Below are 19,735 nucleotides of genomic sequence, written 5' to 3' on the forward strand. Positions count from 1 at the left end.
GTACTAGAATACACCAGAACCTAGCTTTCAATCTGATAAAACCCACCGGTAAGAGCGCGCGCAAGCCTGCAAGGATCCTCCTACAATCAACCATCCATCTCGCACGTGACATGTCACGCGCACCAATCGCCAGACAGATCTGCGGTCACGCTGGGCACAAAATCGTTTAAACTTTTTATGACTAGGCTTCACCAATATTGCAACGTGCCCCCTCCTAGTACTTCTAACCTCCTTGTGCAAGGTGGAGCAAGCTACCGCGCCTTATAGAGGGTACAGTCGTTAGCGTCAGAGCCATATATGGAGAAAGTTCGGGCATTCATTGCAAAGTATTTGGGGCAAATAAGGAGGCGCCATTGGCCGAAAGAGGTCTGGGCGTGTTCCAGAGCGTCTTCACAAATTCGAAAGTGGCCGGCCAGGAGCCGCGAAAATACCCTGTCGGTAGTCGCTGAAATTAATAATAGCGTCGGAGTAACTCTCGGTGACTGAAAATACGGTGCACGTGATGTTTCAATCACGGTCATGCAAAATCACGATGAAAGATATAGAAATATACAGAAGATTTAAAAAGTGTGTGCGACTAGCAGAAAAATCGACGGAATCCGTGCGCCAGGCGCTGAGGGCCGGGAATTTGCTGTCCGAGCGGTCAGACTCCGTCCAAACAAAGCGGAACATTCGTTTCTTACATCTTTTTACATAATCATAATCTAAACATCACGGGCACAGTATCTTCAGCCATGAAGAGTTACCACATTTAACTCTTAGGCACTTACTAAAACTGTTTCTCGCTACCACTGCTAGGGGATTACTTTCGGCTTCTGGTTGGCCAAGAAAGCATGTCAAACCCTCTGTTTGCGTGTGGTGCACGCCCTCGCTCTGCCCGTACCTCACATTGACCAAACTCTCTTTATATACGGCTCTAGTTAGCGTTTATACATCCATCCGATGGATGTATTGTGCAAACGATGAGAAAAATAAGTACCCACTTAGCTAACTCCATTTGTGTTGGCAAATCAGTGCTTCCTCTAGTGAAATCAAGTACTTCCATACATTCCCGCATGCAACACTGCGGGCACTGCATTCTGGGAACCAGTTGGCCACAGAGCGGAGTGGCATATGATATGGCTTTGGATTCGATCGCCGGGTCGTCGAAATGGTTGTAGGAAAACTCTACATAAATCGTGAACAATATCAGGCATTTATTTACGCTTCTTGCACGGGCGTTTTCCTACTTCCCGAATGCATAAAGCTTTTGGCGTCTGAACTTGCTTGACTGCCAGATTTTGACACTTGAGCCTTCGACATGGCCAACCTTCGCAATGGCGAGCGCCTCTGTTAGCCTTTCCTGGTACTTCGCAAAGTCACCTAGGCACATCGAGGCTGCTGCGTAACTCAATATGTTTTGAGCAGAAGCAAGCACAGGCTGTGAAAACTACCATGTTTGAACACCGAGTTCGTCTATTTACATTGCAGTGGTGGAACTGACAAGTGGGGATTGGGAGCAGCTCTTGTAGCAGGGAAAAACGGGTTTCGGAGCAGAGATTCTCACTTTTGGAGCAGACAATTTCGAGCTTTCATGTCCAGGAAGTTTCATACAATCACTTCTAAACCGAGCCCGTAGAAGAAAAAAAAAAAAAAAAATCTTTCAGCTTTTTTACTTTGGTGAGGAAGGAAGACCAGCGGAGCTTTACAATGGAAAGTACTGGCCTGCCGTAAGTCGGCAAGCCAGAGTGGATAGGCTGCCGCCATCTATGAGCGATGGCGGGAACCATATACGTGGCTTGCCGCTGTCGCTCATAGATGGCGGTAGCTGTCCAGAGTTCGGTGTCTTCCTTTCTTGGCGGGGCCACGATCCTGGGGAGACTAGCCCTGAAGAGCTCCGCTGTAGAAACTGAAATTGTTGGAGTGTCGGGAGACTAAAGCGTTATGCCTACAGATTTATTTATTTATTAAACAATCATACGCCGGCAATTTTGTATATGTCTCAATTAACCTATTAGGACACTGCCCTCGCTCGTACTCAACCGGCTGGTGTTCATGGAGCAGCAAAGCGGAGCACAAAGCTACTCTAACTGATGTTATGATCGACCACCCAGAGGGCAGGTTCGGCTTCCTGGCGGCGCCATCAACCACCCATCGAGTGACCAGAGACTCGGGCTCGGCATTCTGGCGCCGCCGAACATGCCGACCGACGCGGCGTGGGTGGGGTGCGGCTTCCGGGAGACACCGAGCGGGCCACCCGGCACAGCGGGAGCTGACCCCCCTGACACCCCGCTGAGAAACGGGGGCCCGCTTCCTCGGCCTTCGGACCGGGTGCTAACGAACGACGTAGACAAGCTAGTGGAGACGTTTGGGTCTCGGCGTGTGATCGGGAGAGCTGCCTGTTCCCGCTACTTAATACACCCATTGAACATGTCCACACGTACAAATATCTCGGGGTTCATTTCACGTCAAACTTATCATGGGAAGCTCATATTAATCAGATCGTTGTAAAGGCAAACCAAAGCCTCGGTTTTTTGAGACGAACACTACATATGGCTAACCGGGAGACAAAACTCGTAGCTTACACTGCCCTTGTTCGCCCGCAGCTCGAGTATGCATCTACAACATGGAACCCCCACCAGGCTTACCTAATTCAGAAATTAGAGTCGATCCAAAGCAGGGCAACTCGGTTCATTCTTAAAAACTATACACACACTAGCATTACTACGCTAAAAAAAGAACTCGGCCTTCCACTGCTCGCGGAAAGAAGGAAACTGACCAGACTAGTTTCATTGCACGCTTTGTATTATCTGGCCCCTTTAAAGAGAGAATTGTACTGTCCTGCGGCTCATCACATTTCTCCTCGTACAGACCATTCTCAGAAAGTTCATCTGGTAACACCAAGGACCAACCTTTTTAAATTCTCTCCACTGCAATTATCACTTTCAGAATGGAACTCTCTGCCAGAACATATTGTTACAATTCAAGACTCATCTGGATTCAGAGCTGCACTTGCTACTTTTCTCGATATTTAGCAACCTTTAATCCTGTTTTTTCCTTTCTTTGTTTGTTTTTGTTTGCTGCCAAAGCCCCCCCTTATGTAAAGCCCTACGGGCGCTTTAAGGGAACAATAAATGAAAATGAAATGAAATCTTCTGGGAGACGGGACGAGAGGGGCGCTTGGACCGGCATGTGACCACGTCGGAGGTCCGCGTCCCGGGAGACCTGCAGAGACGTCCCGTGGTGACGAAAGTGCCCTTTCCCCTCGCGGGACCTTGGACAGGGACCCCCTCGCCACTTCAAGGAGGCTACATCAGCCTGTGCTCGGACTCGTCAAGAGTCTTCCCTTCTCAGACACCAAGACTGAAAGATGACGATGTAAATATTCCTGTATGTAAACGTCTTCTCCTCTCAGTGAACGCTCCTCAGTGTCTTCGGAGTCTACGACGCTTGGAAGTGGGAGCACGCTCGGCCCGGAATCGTAACAACTGGATGGCAGCGGTGGGATGGTCTGTGCAGAGTCCTGGTTGCTGTGTTGGTGAGTGTTCAACTTTCTCTTGGGATTTGCCAGGTTTGAGTAGATGGTGAAGTTTGCTTAAACTTGGTGATATAGCTGCCGGGGTAGTTGGCTTTATTTGGGTATTCCCCGACAGAGAGTAAGGTGAAAGATTGTCACTCGAGAACAACCAAGGATTTGAACAAGTTGCGCAGACCAGATCTGATTCTTTTGAGTAAAGAATTGGGGCTCGATTTGGGGGAGTCCAGAGAAAACCTCTCATGATCGAGGCGATTCGGGCGAGTGGTGCCGACGACGTGGAGCTTCGGGAATGCTGGAAGCTAATCGAGGAAAGGATTAAGAGAGAGGAGGAAAGAGTTAAGAAAGATGAGGAAAGACAAGGGAGATCGCAGAAAGAGAGAGAGAGCGTCTTTATTGCAGAGAATCAGAGGAAAGGGAGCTGGAACGGAAAAAGTTAGAGCTTCAGATAGCCCAGGTGGAGGCAGAGCGTGCAGGCCGAGAAACACCGATTTCTAGGGTTGGTCAGGCTACACCGCGGCTGAAAATGAAAGACCTCCTACAGCCCTTTAAAATTAAAGAAGACATTGGCTTGTTTCTTGTAAATTTCGAAAGAACATGTGAGAAGATGGACTATTCGCGCGACACCTGGCCGCAATGGCTCTTGACAGTTCTGCCATGCGAGGCCGCCGACGTGGTGGCTCGGCTGGAAAGAGCGGAGGCAGACGATTATGACAAGGTCAAATCGGCTCTTCTGAAGAAGTACCGCCTTTCCGCCGACGCCTTCCGTCGCCGATTCCGCACTGAGAGAAAGAAGTCGGATGAGTCCTCCGAATTCGCTTACAACCTGAAATCCAATCTCGTAGAGTGGCTGAAAGGAGAGGAAGCTTTGGGAGACCACGACAAGGTGGTCGAGTGTATCGGTCTCGAACAGTTTTATAACTGCTTGACGGAGGAAACCCGCCTGTGGGTGCAGGACAGACCGGGAGTTAAAACGTTGGAGCGAGCCGCCGATCTGGCAGAAGAATTTGCCTTAAGGCGCGATGCTGAGAGAAGCCAGGTTCGTCTCGGGGCAAACGCAGGCGGGGAGCCTTCCAAGAAAGTTGGTGCGCACGGAAAAGAAAATGCCGGGTCGCAAGGACAAAGTCTGTGTCAGCTTTATAGCAATCTGGCAGATCCCAAGGTTGGCTGCGCACTTGCGGACCTGCAACCTTGGGCAATGTGCGGCCAGACCGTTGTTTGTTTCATCTGGTGCACTGACGAGCTCCCTTGAGAATGTGACTGCTGCAGTCCCCGAGAGACACTCGGCGAGCGACTACGGGTTCTTCGGGATGCAACGTGGGCTGCAACCCTTTCGACCCCTCTTCCCCGGCGGCGGAGGAGCTGTTATGATCGGCCACCCAGAGGGCAGGTTCGGCTTCCTGGCGGCGCCATCGACCACCCATCGAGTGACCAGAGACTCGGGCTCGGCATTCTGGCGCCGCCGAACATGCCGACCGACGCGGCGTGGGTGGGGTGCAACTTCCGGGCGACACCGAGCGGGCCACCCGGCACAGCGGGTGCTGACCCCCCTGACACCCCGCTGAGAAACGGGGGCCCGCTTCCTCGGCCTGCGGACCGGGTGCTAACGAACGACGTAGACAAGTGGAGACGTTTGGGTCTCGGCGTGTGATCGGGAGAGCTGCCTGTTCCCGCGATCTTCTGGGAGACGGGACGAGGGGGATGCTTGGACCGGGGTGTGACCACGTGGGAGGTCCGCGTCCCGGGAGACCTGCAGAGACGTCCCGTGGTGACGAAAGTGCCCTTTCCCCTCGCGGGACCTTGGACAGGGACCCCCTCGCCACTTCAAGGAGGCTACATTAGCCGGTGCTCGGACTCGTCAAGAGTCTTCCCTTCTCAGACACCAAAACTGAAAGATGACGATGTTAATATTCCTGTATATAAACGTCTTCTCCTCTCAGTGAACGCTCCTCAGTGTCTTCGGAGTCTACGACGCTTGGAAGTGGGAGCATGCTCGGCCCGGAATCGTAACACTGATCACAACGAGTAGCGCTAGCTATTCATTGCGATCGATGTGAGCACTGTTCACAAAAAGAAAAAAAATAACTCGTCGTTAGGCACGTGCAAATAATGAATTTTGGGTTCGAAGCAAATTCAAAGTGAATTGTGGTTTTGGCCCAATATTTTTGAATAAAATGTTGAAGAGTTGGTGTGCCTCTCCACGCCTTTAACTACTTTTACACGATGCTTAAACGAAAATTCGGCTGAACTCGCAAAGGTTGTTCCTAAGCTCCTAATTGCCAACTCCTGACCTCTGTAAAATTTAATCTAGCTATAGTTATAGACTGTAGCCTCAGGACGTCCAGCACTCCCGATAGGATCGCAAGGAAACGACAGATATGATACAAAATTAGACCTGTAAAGGAACCCAGCCATACCTAACTGAGGGGATTTATAAATATTGTTGCTGTATGAAAATATTTTCTTTAATTCTAAATATATAAAAGAAGAAAAAAAAAACGAAACAAGCACGATTAATCAACACAGGATTTTTTAGAACATCGCTGCCTAACATATACCCTAGTATAAAATCCACAGTTAAATTTTGAATATTTTACTGCGATGTAATATGAACAAGCACAAAATTTCAATTTTTTTTTTTTAATACATTAGGCGCGCGCGTGCACCACTTTTGAAGGTGTGTTCTTCACCTGATAGCGCGGCTGCGCTGCGGCAAACGAGTCGCCAGATCGCTGTGTCCGCTCCACGAGTATTGCTTCTCTGCAGTGCACCGGTGCTTGAGGAGAAGCGCACTCAAGGGGGATAACCCGCAGCGATCAACACTTAGAAAAGTACGAATATCGCAGTTCATTTGGAAGCGAATATCAAATAACGTATTATTTGAAACTATTAAAAATTTTGAATATACGCGCAGTCCTACTATTCGCACATAGCAATTAGGCATTAAAAAAAAAGAAAAAAAAAACACGGTATTTTCTTAATATTTCGTGTCATCGCCAACATTGCCACGTGCCAGACACTTTTAGTTTTTCTTTCGAGAACAGCTCCCTTTTGTCGCCCACATGGCGCAAATTGTGCACAAATACAGCCTTTGGAGAAGCGTGTAACAGGTTATTCGCACTGGCGCAGTTTGGCGCAGCAGTTGCCCCACCGACATGGAGCTTTGCTGGTCAGTACGTTTTTTACATGTTTATGACATCCATGGACGAGAGGACACTTTACACGATTGATGTTTTCCATTGCCCTCGATACCACACCACCCGAAGTAGACCTCGGAGAAACTGCTGAAAAAAAAAAAAATATATGAACTTTTACTATTTTTGTGGTGAAGCACTGCATGGAAGTCAAGCTTGTGCTCGTGCTTGCATTGCACCCATGTCTTGTAGCTGCACTTATCACCCAATAACGCAGGAACAACTCCGGAAATAAAATCATTTTCAATAAAGAGGCAATCAATCAAATGGGTGAACAAAGTCTCCCCATGTTCACTTGAACATAGGGGCACGAACCTTTACGCCGTGCACAAAACAAACAAACTAAAAGAACAAAAGTGTTTTTGCTGAGGTTTAAATTTTAGGAGGAAGATATTTGTTGACACGAGGAAGATTTGCCAGCTAATTTTATGCGGTATTAAAGGCGATTTTCATCCGCCATGGACGGGTCCGTCTAAAACAACAAAACCCTCCAAAAAAAAAAAAAAAAAAAGAAAAGCTAATCCCAGAAAATATAAAGTTACGTTACACTTCGCGACTGACCCTGAAAAGGTTGTCCTGGACACGGATTTTTGCAAAGCTAAAATGTGGTTGCATTCAAGGAAGTTAGAAGACGTGGAGAGGGCATGGCGTCAGCCCTCCTCAATGGACCTTTTTCCAGTAAGCGTCTGCGCACGCGCACACCCTTTTCCCTTGACCTTGACCGCCCTTTCGCCATTTTTGGGGGGCACTGTTTTCTTGCGACACTAATCTGTTTCCATGGGAGAAGGCGAGTCCGGTTGCCCTCCATTTGTAGTAGGCGGCGAAACCGTCATGAGGCGCTCCTTACTGGAAAAAGGTCCATTAGAGGACCCTTCCCATGATGCTCGCGGTTGTTGATGGTTTACATGTTTACAATGGCGCTCGACGAGTCCGAGCAAGCGTGGCGTTCGGTTCTGATCGTCACTCCTGGAAACTCGGCAATTATCGACGATTGTCGCTATGTTCTTGGTGACGGGAGCGAGGCTTTTGATAGGTGCCCTGTTGGACGCTGACGCAAAGCACGATCACAACGAATTTGCTCGTGTACGTCGACTGGCGATCGCGTTGGTGTGCGCCGCAACTGAAGAAAAACATAGTACCGATTGCGTGTGACCTCAGGTATGTACAAATTAACTAAATAGATGTTCCTAAATCAGAGCGGAACAAGCGTGCGACTGTATAAAGAGATAGTGATTGGCGTAAAATATAGAATTCGGTCGTAGCTGAGTTTGGGACGCCTAGCGGGATTACGACTGCGCGTCAGTACGAGGGCCTTACCAGTGAAACGAAATTCCCGCAGGAGAACGACCGGAGCGAATTTTGCAGCCGCTCACAACGCAAAGCCCCCTCACGGCGACGCGCGACGTCAACCACTTTCATTTCGCTGGCCTAAATGCCGCGCGCGTCTGCTCGTGACCGTACCACCGTGCAACGTACTAAACAAACGCAACGCAATGCAAAGATAAAAAAAAGGGCTCTGGTAGACATGATTTGCGTCACTCGGATCCTCTCAGTGTTTACAAAATGTTTTTGATGTTTAGGTTCTCCTTGTTCACATTTTCGTGATGCCCTCTCCACGCCTTCTAACCTCCTTGGTTGCATTAGTGTAAAATAAAGTAGATTCGTTCAAACTTAAGTTGCCATAAACGTGTAACAAATTGAAAGCAAGATACCCACCAGACCTGGTCTCAGGTTTGTCAAGAATGCTCTGGGAGCTTCTGTACAGCCGTGTCGAGATCGTGTTCGCTCACATAAAAATGGACCAAGCCATCTGCCTCAGGTTTTTTGGTCTTGGGAAGAACCTGCAGTCGGCTGTGTGAATACAAGCAAATATGCTTGCATTATATTTTGTCACCGCCAATCCTAACCCAATAGAGGCCACTATTTCAGAAGCTGCAGCATGTTTAGTCAACAATTATTCTCAATTTACCCAAGTACAGCTCTTTCTCACTGACATGATCTCGTTCCATTTACCAGTGAACACCATAGTTTCGTTCCCTACACAGACTGTTTGCATATAGCAAATAATTGTACTAATTAAGTCAGTTAATTCCAGAGCAACATAGTTTAAGCGAAATTTAAGTGTATTAAGCGATTGATAAGTGAGATATGACTAGAAACGTTAATACACAACTTGAAACACGGCCATTGGTCACTGCCTCAGACATTGTGGCACCATCTCTGGAGCAGCCCCAATTTAAACATACAATGCTGGCATCTTCTGACAGCTTTATCATAAAGGCTTTCAACAAACTCATAATTAATGATAATAATTACTGAAGAGGGGGAACAAGGGGGACAAAGGACAAACACAAATCTCCAAACACAGCTAGGTGACTGGTGCGTAAGTGAAAAAGTCCGCATGATACTGTGTTTGGAGATTTGTGTTTGTCCTTTGTCTCCCTTGTTCCCCTTGCTCCAGGGATTATTATTGTTATTCTTGTCCAGGTCGCTTGCACCCTTGCACTATCATCATAACCTTAAAATGTAGGCCGTTCACCCTTGTTGGTGTGGTGGCAGCTGTTAAACCCGTTTCCTCTACTGACGTCTAACTCCTGGTTAGCTCAGTTGGTACAGCGCTCCACTGGAAATGGAGAGGTCCCTGATTCGATAACAGGACCAGGTGGATTTTTTTAGTTGCGCACCAGTCTCCTAGCCGTGTTTGGAGATCTGTGTTTGTCCTTTGTCCCCCTTGTTTCCATTGTCCAGGGATTATTATCGTTATTCTTGTCCAGCTCGTTTGCAACTCAGCATTAATTGCAGTATCATCATACCCTTAAAATGCAGGCCATTAACCCTTACTGGTGTTAGGCTGGTGGTGGCTGTTTAAACCCGTTTGCTCTACTGACATCTAACTCCTTGATAGCTCAGTTGGTAGAGCGCTCCACTGGAAATGGAAAGGTCCCTGGTTCGATACCAGGACCAGGCAGATATATTTAGTCGTGCACCAGTCACGTAGTTGTGTTTGGAGATTTGTGTTTGTCCTTTGTCCCCCTTGTTCCCATTCTTCAGGGGTTATTATTGTATATTTTTGCCCAGCTCGCTTACACCTTTGCATTATCATCATACTTAAAACTTTCCACTAACTTTGGTTTGCACATGCAGACTAAACCAACAAGTGCGAGACAGGGGCGGATCCAGAACTCCATTCTGGAGGGGGGTGGAAAATTCGTAAGTATACTATTCTCCCACTCTTTCTTGTGCACCGGCGGGTCCACCCATGTCAAATTGCCCCCCGAGAAGGGGAGAGAGGGGGGGGGGTCGGCTTCGTTTGGGGGGGGCAGTTGCCCCCCCCCCCCCACTTCAAACAAAGCCGACCCCCCCCCCTCCCCCCTTTTTGGAGGGCAATTTGACATGGGTGGGTGACATGAGCGGTCGCCCCCCGTCGCCCCCCCCCCCCCCCCCCCCCCCCCCCCCCCCCCGGATTCATTCCTGGTGCGAGTACATGCCTTCCAGCTACAGATTACAGCCTGCCTTTATCATTGTGCCATTTTCATGGCTGACACCAACCTGTACTGCCCGGAAAGCGTCTCTAACTGTCACGTTAGCCGGGTCTTCATTTTTGACCCCTTTACTTTCAACTAGTGAAGTCACCGCCTCATGCAGTGACGTCACGAGTTTGTTATCCTCACGGCAACAGAGCAAAGAAGGTAGCTACAGCGGCTGCCTGCTCTGCTGTAGCTCAATCCATAGCCCGACTTCCGACTAAAACTTCGCCAGTCATAGAGTGGATGCTACGATGCTTGCCTAATTTCATGCGTATTTGGCGGCACTTCTAGCCACCGGGATCGCAACAACTCCTGCGTAAAGTGCCGGCTCCTGCGCCATATTGCCGCATCATCATTGAGAAGAAACGCTTCTCCGTACTTCTAGAAGATTTGAGTTTACTTTTACCTCGAGTGCAAAAGATAAGGAGGCCAACACGACCTTGCCGAGCCAGTCTTGTCCTAGCTAACTCCTGAACATTTTAGGTTGAATATTCGATGATGAGCGTAGGGAAATAAGGAACCGAGCCTGGCCTTGCCGACACACTCTCCAGACGACGACAAATTCTCTCTCAGCATCACTCCAACCACCTGTAACGTTACTCTTTCTCATTCTCTCTTTTGTTTCTGGCACAAGTTCGCCTATTAAACCTTTATTTCCAGTTTACGCTCGTCGAGCCTTTTCCATCCACAACAGTATTTTGTTGCCGCCTTGGAGGACTCCCAGCAGCTTGAGTGGTACAAGGTGCTAAAAACATCAGTCAGAGATGCGTTTCATACTCCATAATTAAGAAATGCGCACTGTACCGAATCTGACCCCCTCTGGTAAGGTTATTGCACCCCCAAACATAAGAGTGGCCCCGGCCCGGTGTACGAGCACTCACCTTCAACGAGAGGACAATGGTCAAACACAAGTATGCTTAGATTCGGACAGCTGCTGTAGAGGCCTTCAATGGCGCAGTTCGTAATACTCCTGCAGCCCCTCACAATCACCTCCTAGAACAGAAATTATGATTGTAGCTCAGAATTAAAAATGAGGCATTTAAGTCATTTGTAAATGTGTCCCCCCAATTTCGTTTGTTAGCATAATACAAAAGACAACCTCTCTTAAAACTTCTAAGTGTTATATAAAATGTTGGATTTCTGCAGAACAGAAATTACCAATTGATCAAGAAAACATTTTATGTGTGCACGTAGCTTGCATGTGATGTCATTCGCGGCCATGCCAGTATTTTATGTGCTGTGAGCGTTCGGTTCGAAGTCTTAGTTTCACACTGCAGAAATTGTGGTTTGAAGAAACCAGTAAGTAGAAATAATCGTGAGTACAGCAATGGTGACCCTTGCAAGCTCTGTATATGGAACCTGCCCAAAACTGGTTTGAAAGCACTTATTTATTTTTGCAAAAGGCACTTTAGGTATTAAGAGAATATTTCTTGTTCTTTCACTACCTCAGATGCCTGCACCCACATTACAAACTCGTAACAATGTCTCCATAAAGTAAAGCTGAGGCATTGATTTAATAAAAGAAATTATCGGGCACTTGGAGGCGGCATAGACATGGTTCTTCCCTGTATTTGATGTACAATGCTTTTGTAAACCACTTTTGAGACCAGCTATATTTGCACTTTGATGAACTGTCCCTTATATGTCTGATTACGTACCGGCAAACAGGCACAAAAGTAGATAACCTGAAACCTAATGATGAGGTCCTTTTCAAATCAAAAGCATTACCGTAAAATCCTGAGATAACCCACCTAACATCAAGAGCGAATCAGGTGAAAATATGAAGTGGCCTAACTTTCGGTGTACAATGAAGAAAATTTTAAAACATTTTTAGGTCATGTACCTTTGAAGCTTGTTATGGTGGCGAGGAACAACGAAGCAAAGATGACTGTACTTCCCAGCTAACAACGTTCGCTTATATTCCACAATAGCTAACTAGCCGCACTTACGCCGAGGTCATCATTGACCCCAATACTACTATTACTAGGAGTCGGGTACCTTTTGGTGTTTAAAAAAAATAGCAAATCAAGCCAAAAATAGGGGTGGGCTATCTTTCGGGGGTGGGGCATCTCTTGGAATTTTACGGTAGTATTTTATGAGCAGCTTGCGGTGATGCATCATATAATGCTAAAAATTATAACCTAGGGTGGACAAATCCCTCATGCTGCCCTTGCAACAGCGTGGAAAGTGCAAGGTCTAAGATCAAAGTATAGCAATAGCAACGTTTGCCTGTTCATCGAAACTCGAAGTACTTCCATGAGTTACACATTACAGTCCATGCATTTTGCACTGCTTCGAGAGACTTGTAAAAAGTTCTGGTCAAGCTCGGCATAGGACTGCAAAGGGGCTGATGTCTTTGCAAGACCATACAATTGCTGCAGGTCAAGATTACTACCTTCAATGTCAACCTGCAGGGGCTCTGAAAGAGTGATGCGATACCATCATCTGTGATCTGAAAACAAGCAAGAAAAAAAAGCAAAACCTTAGGGTGATTTAATTTTGAAAGAAATGATTCCTGTTTGAATGCAAATAGCCAACAGGCTACAGAAAACACTAAATTTAACACCACATTACAAAGACTTTTCCTTGTTCTTGCACATGCACTTTTGACCTGTAACAAAACAGATGGCAAGCTGATGCTTTGAGTTTGAGAAAAAGACCTATGAGAATGCTCCTGGGGATGTACACCATTTAAATGAGTTGATAATGAATACTAGTAGTTGTTTAAAACGTGGCCTTTAGGCATATTGACAAAAACCCGAAACTGAGGAACACATAGAAGAGAAGACACCTAGTGTCTGTTTGTTGCCTTTTCCATGCATTCTCCATGCTCAAGATTTTGCCATCATGAAAAGTCAGTGGCTAGCTTGGCTTTTAAGTATGTATCATTAGAGCCGTTTATGGTTTCAGAAAAGGAGGGTGCAATTTAGTCAATCCAGTTGCCTGAGCCCTGCGCAATGGTCAAAGTAACCTGTCATGTAGCGACAAAGAGAATGCTGGAAACTTAGGCAACACACCTATTTGCTGCTTGTGCTCGCCTCATCGGCATAAAAGATTCAAAGTAAAAAACAAAATAAGATGTAGAGAGATGCACATGCAAGGTGCTATTTGTTATGAGTTTTCTTTTGAACAGTTACTGGTGGAAACGCCAGCATGTGCAACACATGCAACTACACTTGCAGCATGTTCCTCAGTGCTTGGGTACCATTTTTTCTAGACAGTAAAGTGAAAAAAACTGTAAAGACCACATGTGAAACTCTCATACATGACACACCTTGAAAGATGTGTTTTATTAGTGCACGAAGCTTGTATAATACAGATATGATCCTCAACATAGCCTATTCACAAAATTCATGTTTCATTGCAATGAATTAAAAAAACAAACACGATTTCCTAGTATAGTCTGTGCCGGTAGATAGACCGCACTGCTATAATTTCAACTTGTAAACTTGGACTACAGTCTGCAGACTGTAGTCTAAAGAATACAATAATTTAGCAAAAGTTCTGCTGCGGCAGAAAACTGCAACGGTTGAAACAGTCACCTGGGTGTAGGAGAAGTCCACACACTCTAACCGGTAGCAGTGCTGTCCCAGGGAAGAGAGACACTGGTCCTCTACATTGGAGCACCCGGAAAGGCTGAGTACAGTCAGGGTTGGGTTTTGCCGAGACAACATGGAAACCAGGGAGGACTTCACGCAGCCTCCTTGCTCCAGGCGGAGCTCTTTGAGGTTGCAAAGCTCAGACAGGACTTTGCAAAGGTCTGGCTAGAACAGAAAAACCGTAGTTGAGGTCTCCGGTCTTTGACATCTAAAAGGGAGCTCCGGCGAAATTTTGCTAGTCAGTTATTTGCCCCAAAAATGGTTAAACGTGACAATGGACGCGTCTAACCTTCCTAATATTTCCCAATGACTTTCCAATATTTCCCAATGAAGAAACATGTCCCGTTCGTGCTTATTTCATAAAATATTTCATTACAATTCTTCTCTCCGACAGGGGTTACCAACACCACCCTAATACTTATCAGCATGCATCAACCAAAGCCACAAAGTTGGCATTCCGTCTTGCAGCACAAATATATTTATAATTCTTTCATTTCCACCAAGTCGTCGAATTTTAATCACCTTCCCACACCAGTTTGAAATTGTTGACTCTAACATTTTCAGAAATCCTGATCCACCTTCATCGTTGTCGTGATCCATAATAAATGCAAATTTTTTTCTCTGCATTTTGTTTATAACTCTTTTTTGTGTAACATCTTTGGCACTCAGAATAATAAAAGATAAATAAATAAATAAATAAAAACTAAAATAAAAGGTAAAAGCTATTTATATGTCGCAAAGTTATTGAATTTTCAAACTTGGTCAGAGGAGGATGAGTCAAAATTTTTTTAGATGATTTGTGTCTGCATTAGAATGGCAATTTGGGCTAGTTGCTTCATTATCACGATCAAAGCGCCGAAACCACATATGCACAATAAGAAACAGGATGAAGACAGGTCGCTACTCGCAACTAACATTTATTAAAACCCATCTCTTATACACTCTTGATAAAATACATAGTCACTCCCAGATCCGATGCAGTCCCTTTCTCAAAAAAGCGTGCTCTTCCGCCGATAATGACACAGATGTGTCGCTAACACAACTGATTACTTTTTTTTACTTTAAAGGCCTTGTGCAGCCATGGCCATGTATAGAGAGTGTTTGGTCAATGGAAGGACCGGCGAAAGCTGGGGTGGAGCGGTGAAAGCGGCAGCGCCGTATATTTCCACTCGTGATTCACTTGGGAAGTTAGAATACGCTCGGATGACATTAAAGAATTCACGTAGCATGGCGCAGGTATTTTTTGTTTCTGGACAAGGCTGAAAGTACATGAATATAAGTGTAAGAGATTGGTGGAAAAGGGGAGTTTAAGCGTCCTGGTGCATTTACTGAGCCAAGAAAAGTGACATTGATGAGAAAAATTTCCTGAAATATGAGGAGACACTGCGAATGTGGGGTGCATGTTCGGGGATTGGCTCGAAACTCCCAAGGCGCTGAATCCGCTGTTTTTACTGCCCACTCCACCATGGCCGTGGCTGCTGCGCAGTGGGCACTAAAAAGGCATCAAAGTTGGACGTTTTTTCTCACATATTTCTTTTTTGCCTGAATCAGTGTTTATGGTATGCTATTTTTGCGTAAGGGATAAGAGACTATTTTCAGTTCCCGTGTAAAATGTGCCCATGGTATCAAAGGGTGCAAATACTGTAAATAAGCATGAAGACCAGTGTGTATATTATGTATGTGTCCAGTGTGCATTTAAATTGATGTCAATAAACTTTTTCTAAACAGTCAAAAGAAAATTTGAGTGTGTCACTGAATGACAAGGTGTCCAGTGGCTGCAATGTGAACTGTATGAGGGAGATGCAGCAAGTTACCTATCAGAACAGGAAGCGGAACTAAAACAGCCAAAATTAAGACCCTACAATGATTTGAATGTTAGGCAATCAAGCCTTGCGTTACAAGAAGCTAAGCTAAACACTCGCTCCTCAAAAGAGGAGCGAGTGTTTTCTTAATAACACTGTAAACCAAGGTGACTAAAGCAATACTTTCCCTCATTCGAATTGCCTTTTATGTTCGGAAAGATAACACAGCTGCATAGGTAGTACTATACATCACGTTCTTACATTCTTCGTCAGATGGCCATTTAATTGCAGGGCCGATCTCCAATGAAGTGAGCCGGGAGCATTTTCTCAAGTGGTTCAACCCTTCCGCGGTGACCTGGCTGCTTTGAAGTTTTGCCTTTTCAGAGTTTGTATGAAACACCTGAGTGCAGAGGAATATAATAAAACAGAATTGTTTTATTTAGGACACATACATTTATACAAAGTCCACTATTGAGCCGGCTAAAGCGTCAAGGGCTTGTGTGAAAGATGATACGGTTGTGTCCTGTTAACATGAACCAAGCTAAAATAGACACCCCACTGTGGAGACAACATTTCCTGGTACAGACAGGGCAAGTATACACATTTTTGTCTCGTTATTATGGACAACTCAAACTGTGGATTGGAGGCTTTTCTAGGAAAACGGAGCTGTCCGTATTAAAATGGGGCATCACTCTATCACTAAAAGACGGAGCCACCTCAACCAAGTCAAATACGCTGTTTCCAAAAAAGTGGAGAAAAACATTGTAAATTGCGTCGGAGGACTCCTTGGTACAAAATAAACGGCTCCACCAGGAAGGCGAGGAAGGAGCTCTGTTGTACAAACTCGGGGGGGGGGGGGGGGGGGGGGGGGGGGAAGACAAAAAGACAAGCCACTATAATCACAGAAAGGACGACAGTAGCAAGCACAGTGGGAGGCAACGAGCGCATGCTGAAGACTAGGCATCGGAAGGAGGTGCTGCGCTGTTCTCGTCCCATCGGCGACCATAAAGGCACAAAAGCGAAGCTTCTGAAGCTCGGTCTAGGTCACTGCAACTTAATGGAGTTGGCACTGCAATCCACTACAACTCGGTAAACGGCTAACACTGCGACTTCAGCGAGCCAACCAGAGCGTCGGAACAGACCATGTGACGGCAAGAGTAACATCAGAGTGCACTGCTCCTGGAAAAAGCTGCCACGTTTCGCTCGCCCGCTCAAGCACTTGCTCGTGTCATGGCAATGCGCAGTTTGTACCAAAATCTGTGGAACCCGCGATTTCTGAAAATGGGACATTACTTACTAGATGCATGGTGCGGTCGCTTATCAGGTTTCTGGACGCTAGAACTGTGTGCAAGGCATCCATCACACACGGTGGCAGGGAGACGCCATCGAGAGAGTCGCCCTTTTCTATTTTACCCACTACAGACTCGAGGCAACTGAAAAGGATGGAAAGAAAAAAGTTTTCATCTTATTGCCCTTCGACCCTAGAGTCGTGTTGAGCAAAACAGTGAGGGAACGAAAGAGCCGTTTTGCGAGAGTCATTATAAACCGTACCGAAAACGTGCCTTTGGCCGGTGCCACTTTCGGCGTTTCTGCATACGGCACATACTTCTGCTCCCTCTGAGCGACAAACGTGCATGTGTTGAGTTATGAAGATGGCACTCCAGGTTGAGATTTCGTAAACGTCATGGTCCGTTCGATTCGGCCAGTTCTGACCGAGCTCAGAGGAGTGCAGGGGCCGTGCAGTGGTGGTGCAGAACCAGTGCAGCCACTGCGTTAGGACTGGCGCGGCTATCAGTTCCCGGAGCGGAAGCACAGGGCGTCGTCTGCGTCTCTTTGCTCTTGTTTCTCCACGCCAGGTCGTATGCTCAATATAATTCTTTCCAGTTTAATGAGACCGTTCGTGATTCTTTAGTTTTAAAGTATATAAATGAAACCTCTTCTGTGAATGTTTTTTATTGGACATGGATATTTTTCCGGCAGCCGACACAACAATTCGGGAAAAATATTGCCTGCAGATCTCCTCTATTGGCTGGCTATACAATCACATGACAACTGCCGGAGTTGTTTGCATGTGATATTGTGATTGTAGCATAGACCTGGGGGAAAAAAAAAGGCCCGCTGCTTTGGACACTTATTTAACAGTTTAGACTTCGCGAGCCCCGTAGCATGCACTCATTCGGCGATTTTTTAGAAGGTTCGTAATCCTTTTGAAATACCTGTGAAAGAGGAACCAAATCCGCGGGCTCTAAAAGCGGTGCGTATGACAGTTGCTGGCGTGCTGTAAAAGCTAAGCGGGTGTAAACATGGGAGACGACGGCTCCAGTAGCGAAAGCAAATCTGAGGACTCCTAGAGCCTGCAATATTCAACCCTGGGACAACATAATCCAAGCCCCGCAGCCTCTTCCTTCCGTACCGTAAAACAAGCGAGGCGGCAGCATTTCTGTGGCAATCCGATCAAAGGTAGGGCAGCGCGAGCGCTCGCTGTTGACTAAAAACAAACACTTTACTAAGAGAATACAGGACACCCTCATTTGCATTAGACAGAACGACGGCAGTGCCAGAAACCAATTCTGGTGGAGTGGTTTACTCGGCGACGCCTCTCTCCCCACCACATGCTTTGGCAGCAAGCCTCCGCTTGCTGCCAGAGCATGTGAAGGCGACGCCTCAGAATCCGGTGCAGTTGACAGGGTTGTGGATGCAAAGACGGTAAAGGCTGAACTGTATGAAAGCGATTTAGCGAGCGACAACGATAGCGACGGGCGACGGTGACCGCGACTTCTCATTGTCGCTCAGTTTTTGTATTTCTAGAAAACATTGCTCATTGCCTTGGTTGCTTGCTTCTGTCGCTTTCATGCGGTTTGCCTCGCTGCGCGACTGACCGAGCGACAGCGAAGCGGGTCGCCGTTGCTTGTCTCGTTGCTCGCCAAATCGCTTACATGTTGGCACTGCTGCCGCTATGCACATTTCCTCCAATCTTTGTTGTCGTCATTTTCTATGTATTCCAGGGAAGTATCCATTATTCCTTCAGTAAAGTATTTGCTAAAGATGTGGACACACACACACACCTTTCTTCGGAAATGCCACAGTGAGTTCCTAGAACGTTTTGCCACAGTTGGACGTCCCTTGATGGTAGCCAGCCAATGAGAGGACACTGGCGGCAAAATATCCACTTCCATTTTTATTCTATTCGAGTGTACTAAACATGTTTCCAGCACGAAATTCATTTCTGTCTGCATTTTTAACGGTTACGGTTCGCTTTCTATCGTTCATAATTTCCACCGCTCGTCGCTGACTCTCGTCGCTTATGCCGTCGCTCGCTAAACCGCTACGTATGCCACGATAGAATTTACATTGATTTGACAATAGTAGAGTAGTTCCAAGCCTCTCGAGTTTCCCATTTCGACGATAGGCTCGCGGCATCAGGATGATTTCGCGTCGAGAACTGCTGGTGGCAGCGCGCAGTAGAGGTCAATTCGAAAGTTATTGACCGTCACTTTGACACCAAGTTGAAGCATTACTCTGACTTTCAAGAAAGATCTGCGTGGAACTACCGATCCATGCATCGCTGATTCTCTGCGTTTTTTCCCAGGCCCGTTAGTGGGCGGCCCCGGATAACAGCGGACAAAGCATGCAGCATCACCCTCAGCTAGGAGGGCATGCAAACGTACTAAACCACAGACCTCTGCAATGTACCGAAGTCCTGCCGTTCTCATGCCTTCTTAACAATATCGCATTTTAGTAGCTGTTCGGGCACGTTGCAACGTGAAAACAAATTGCCTACATGCGTTCCAGGGAAATGGGATTCTGTGTCGTGGAACAGTGCATCATAGTAGAGCTGTCGAAAGTCGGTCAATCAAATTCCACCACCACAACGCGGACTTGTTTACATTCCGCCCAGCTAATTGATTCGGCCAGCGCCTTTAAAGTTCGTAAAAAAAAAAATCCTATTGTTATGTTTTTAATTATTAAACATTTATTTGTTTAGTTTATATTCAATATTTTATAAAAGTGTTAATAAAGAAATATTGTGTTCATATATTGCTTTTTAAGAACTACTACACTGAGGCAACAATAAGGACAGACATCTGTTGCCTAGCAA

At 46.5% G+C, this 19,735-nt stretch overlaps 1 protein-coding gene across 3 annotated transcripts; it reads right to left on the reverse strand.

Annotated features, from left to right (window-relative positions):
* Positions 1–6,683: 6,683 nt before the first annotated feature.
* LOC115319704 (protein AMN1 homolog) lies at positions 6,684–19,542 on the reverse strand. Of its 3 annotated transcripts, none has more exons than XM_029979746.4 (8): positions 19,317–19,411; positions 16,934–17,069; positions 15,898–16,036; positions 13,778–13,995; positions 12,631–12,687; positions 11,117–11,228; positions 8,425–8,559; positions 6,685–6,798 (listed from the first exon to the last, which is right to left on the reverse strand). In XM_029979746.4, exons 2-7 carry the CDS (start codon positions 16,994–16,996, stop codon positions 8,495–8,497), a joined length of 654 nt encoding a protein of 217 aa, XP_029835606.2. In that variant the 5' UTR covers positions 16,997–17,069; positions 19,317–19,411; the 3' UTR covers positions 6,685–6,798; positions 8,425–8,494. The 3 variants fall into 3 exon arrangements, with proteins under 3 accessions (XP_029835604.2, XP_029835606.2, XP_029835602.2); XM_029979742.4 differs by lacking the exon at positions 19,317–19,411 and adding an exon at positions 19,418–19,542 and having other exon boundaries at positions 6,686–6,798; XM_029979744.4 differs by lacking the exons at positions 12,631–12,687; positions 19,317–19,411 and adding an exon at positions 19,418–19,542 and having other exon boundaries at positions 6,684–6,798.
* Between the last annotated feature and the right edge of the window lie 193 nt (positions 19,543–19,735).

The sequence above is a fragment of the Ixodes scapularis genome, unplaced genomic scaffold (genome assembly GCF_016920785.2).
Source record: "Ixodes scapularis isolate PalLabHiFi unplaced genomic scaffold, ASM1692078v2 PGA_scaffold4__175_contigs__length_147842914, whole genome shotgun sequence".
Lineage (NCBI taxonomy): Eukaryota > Metazoa > Arthropoda > Arachnida > Ixodida > Ixodidae > Ixodes > Ixodes scapularis.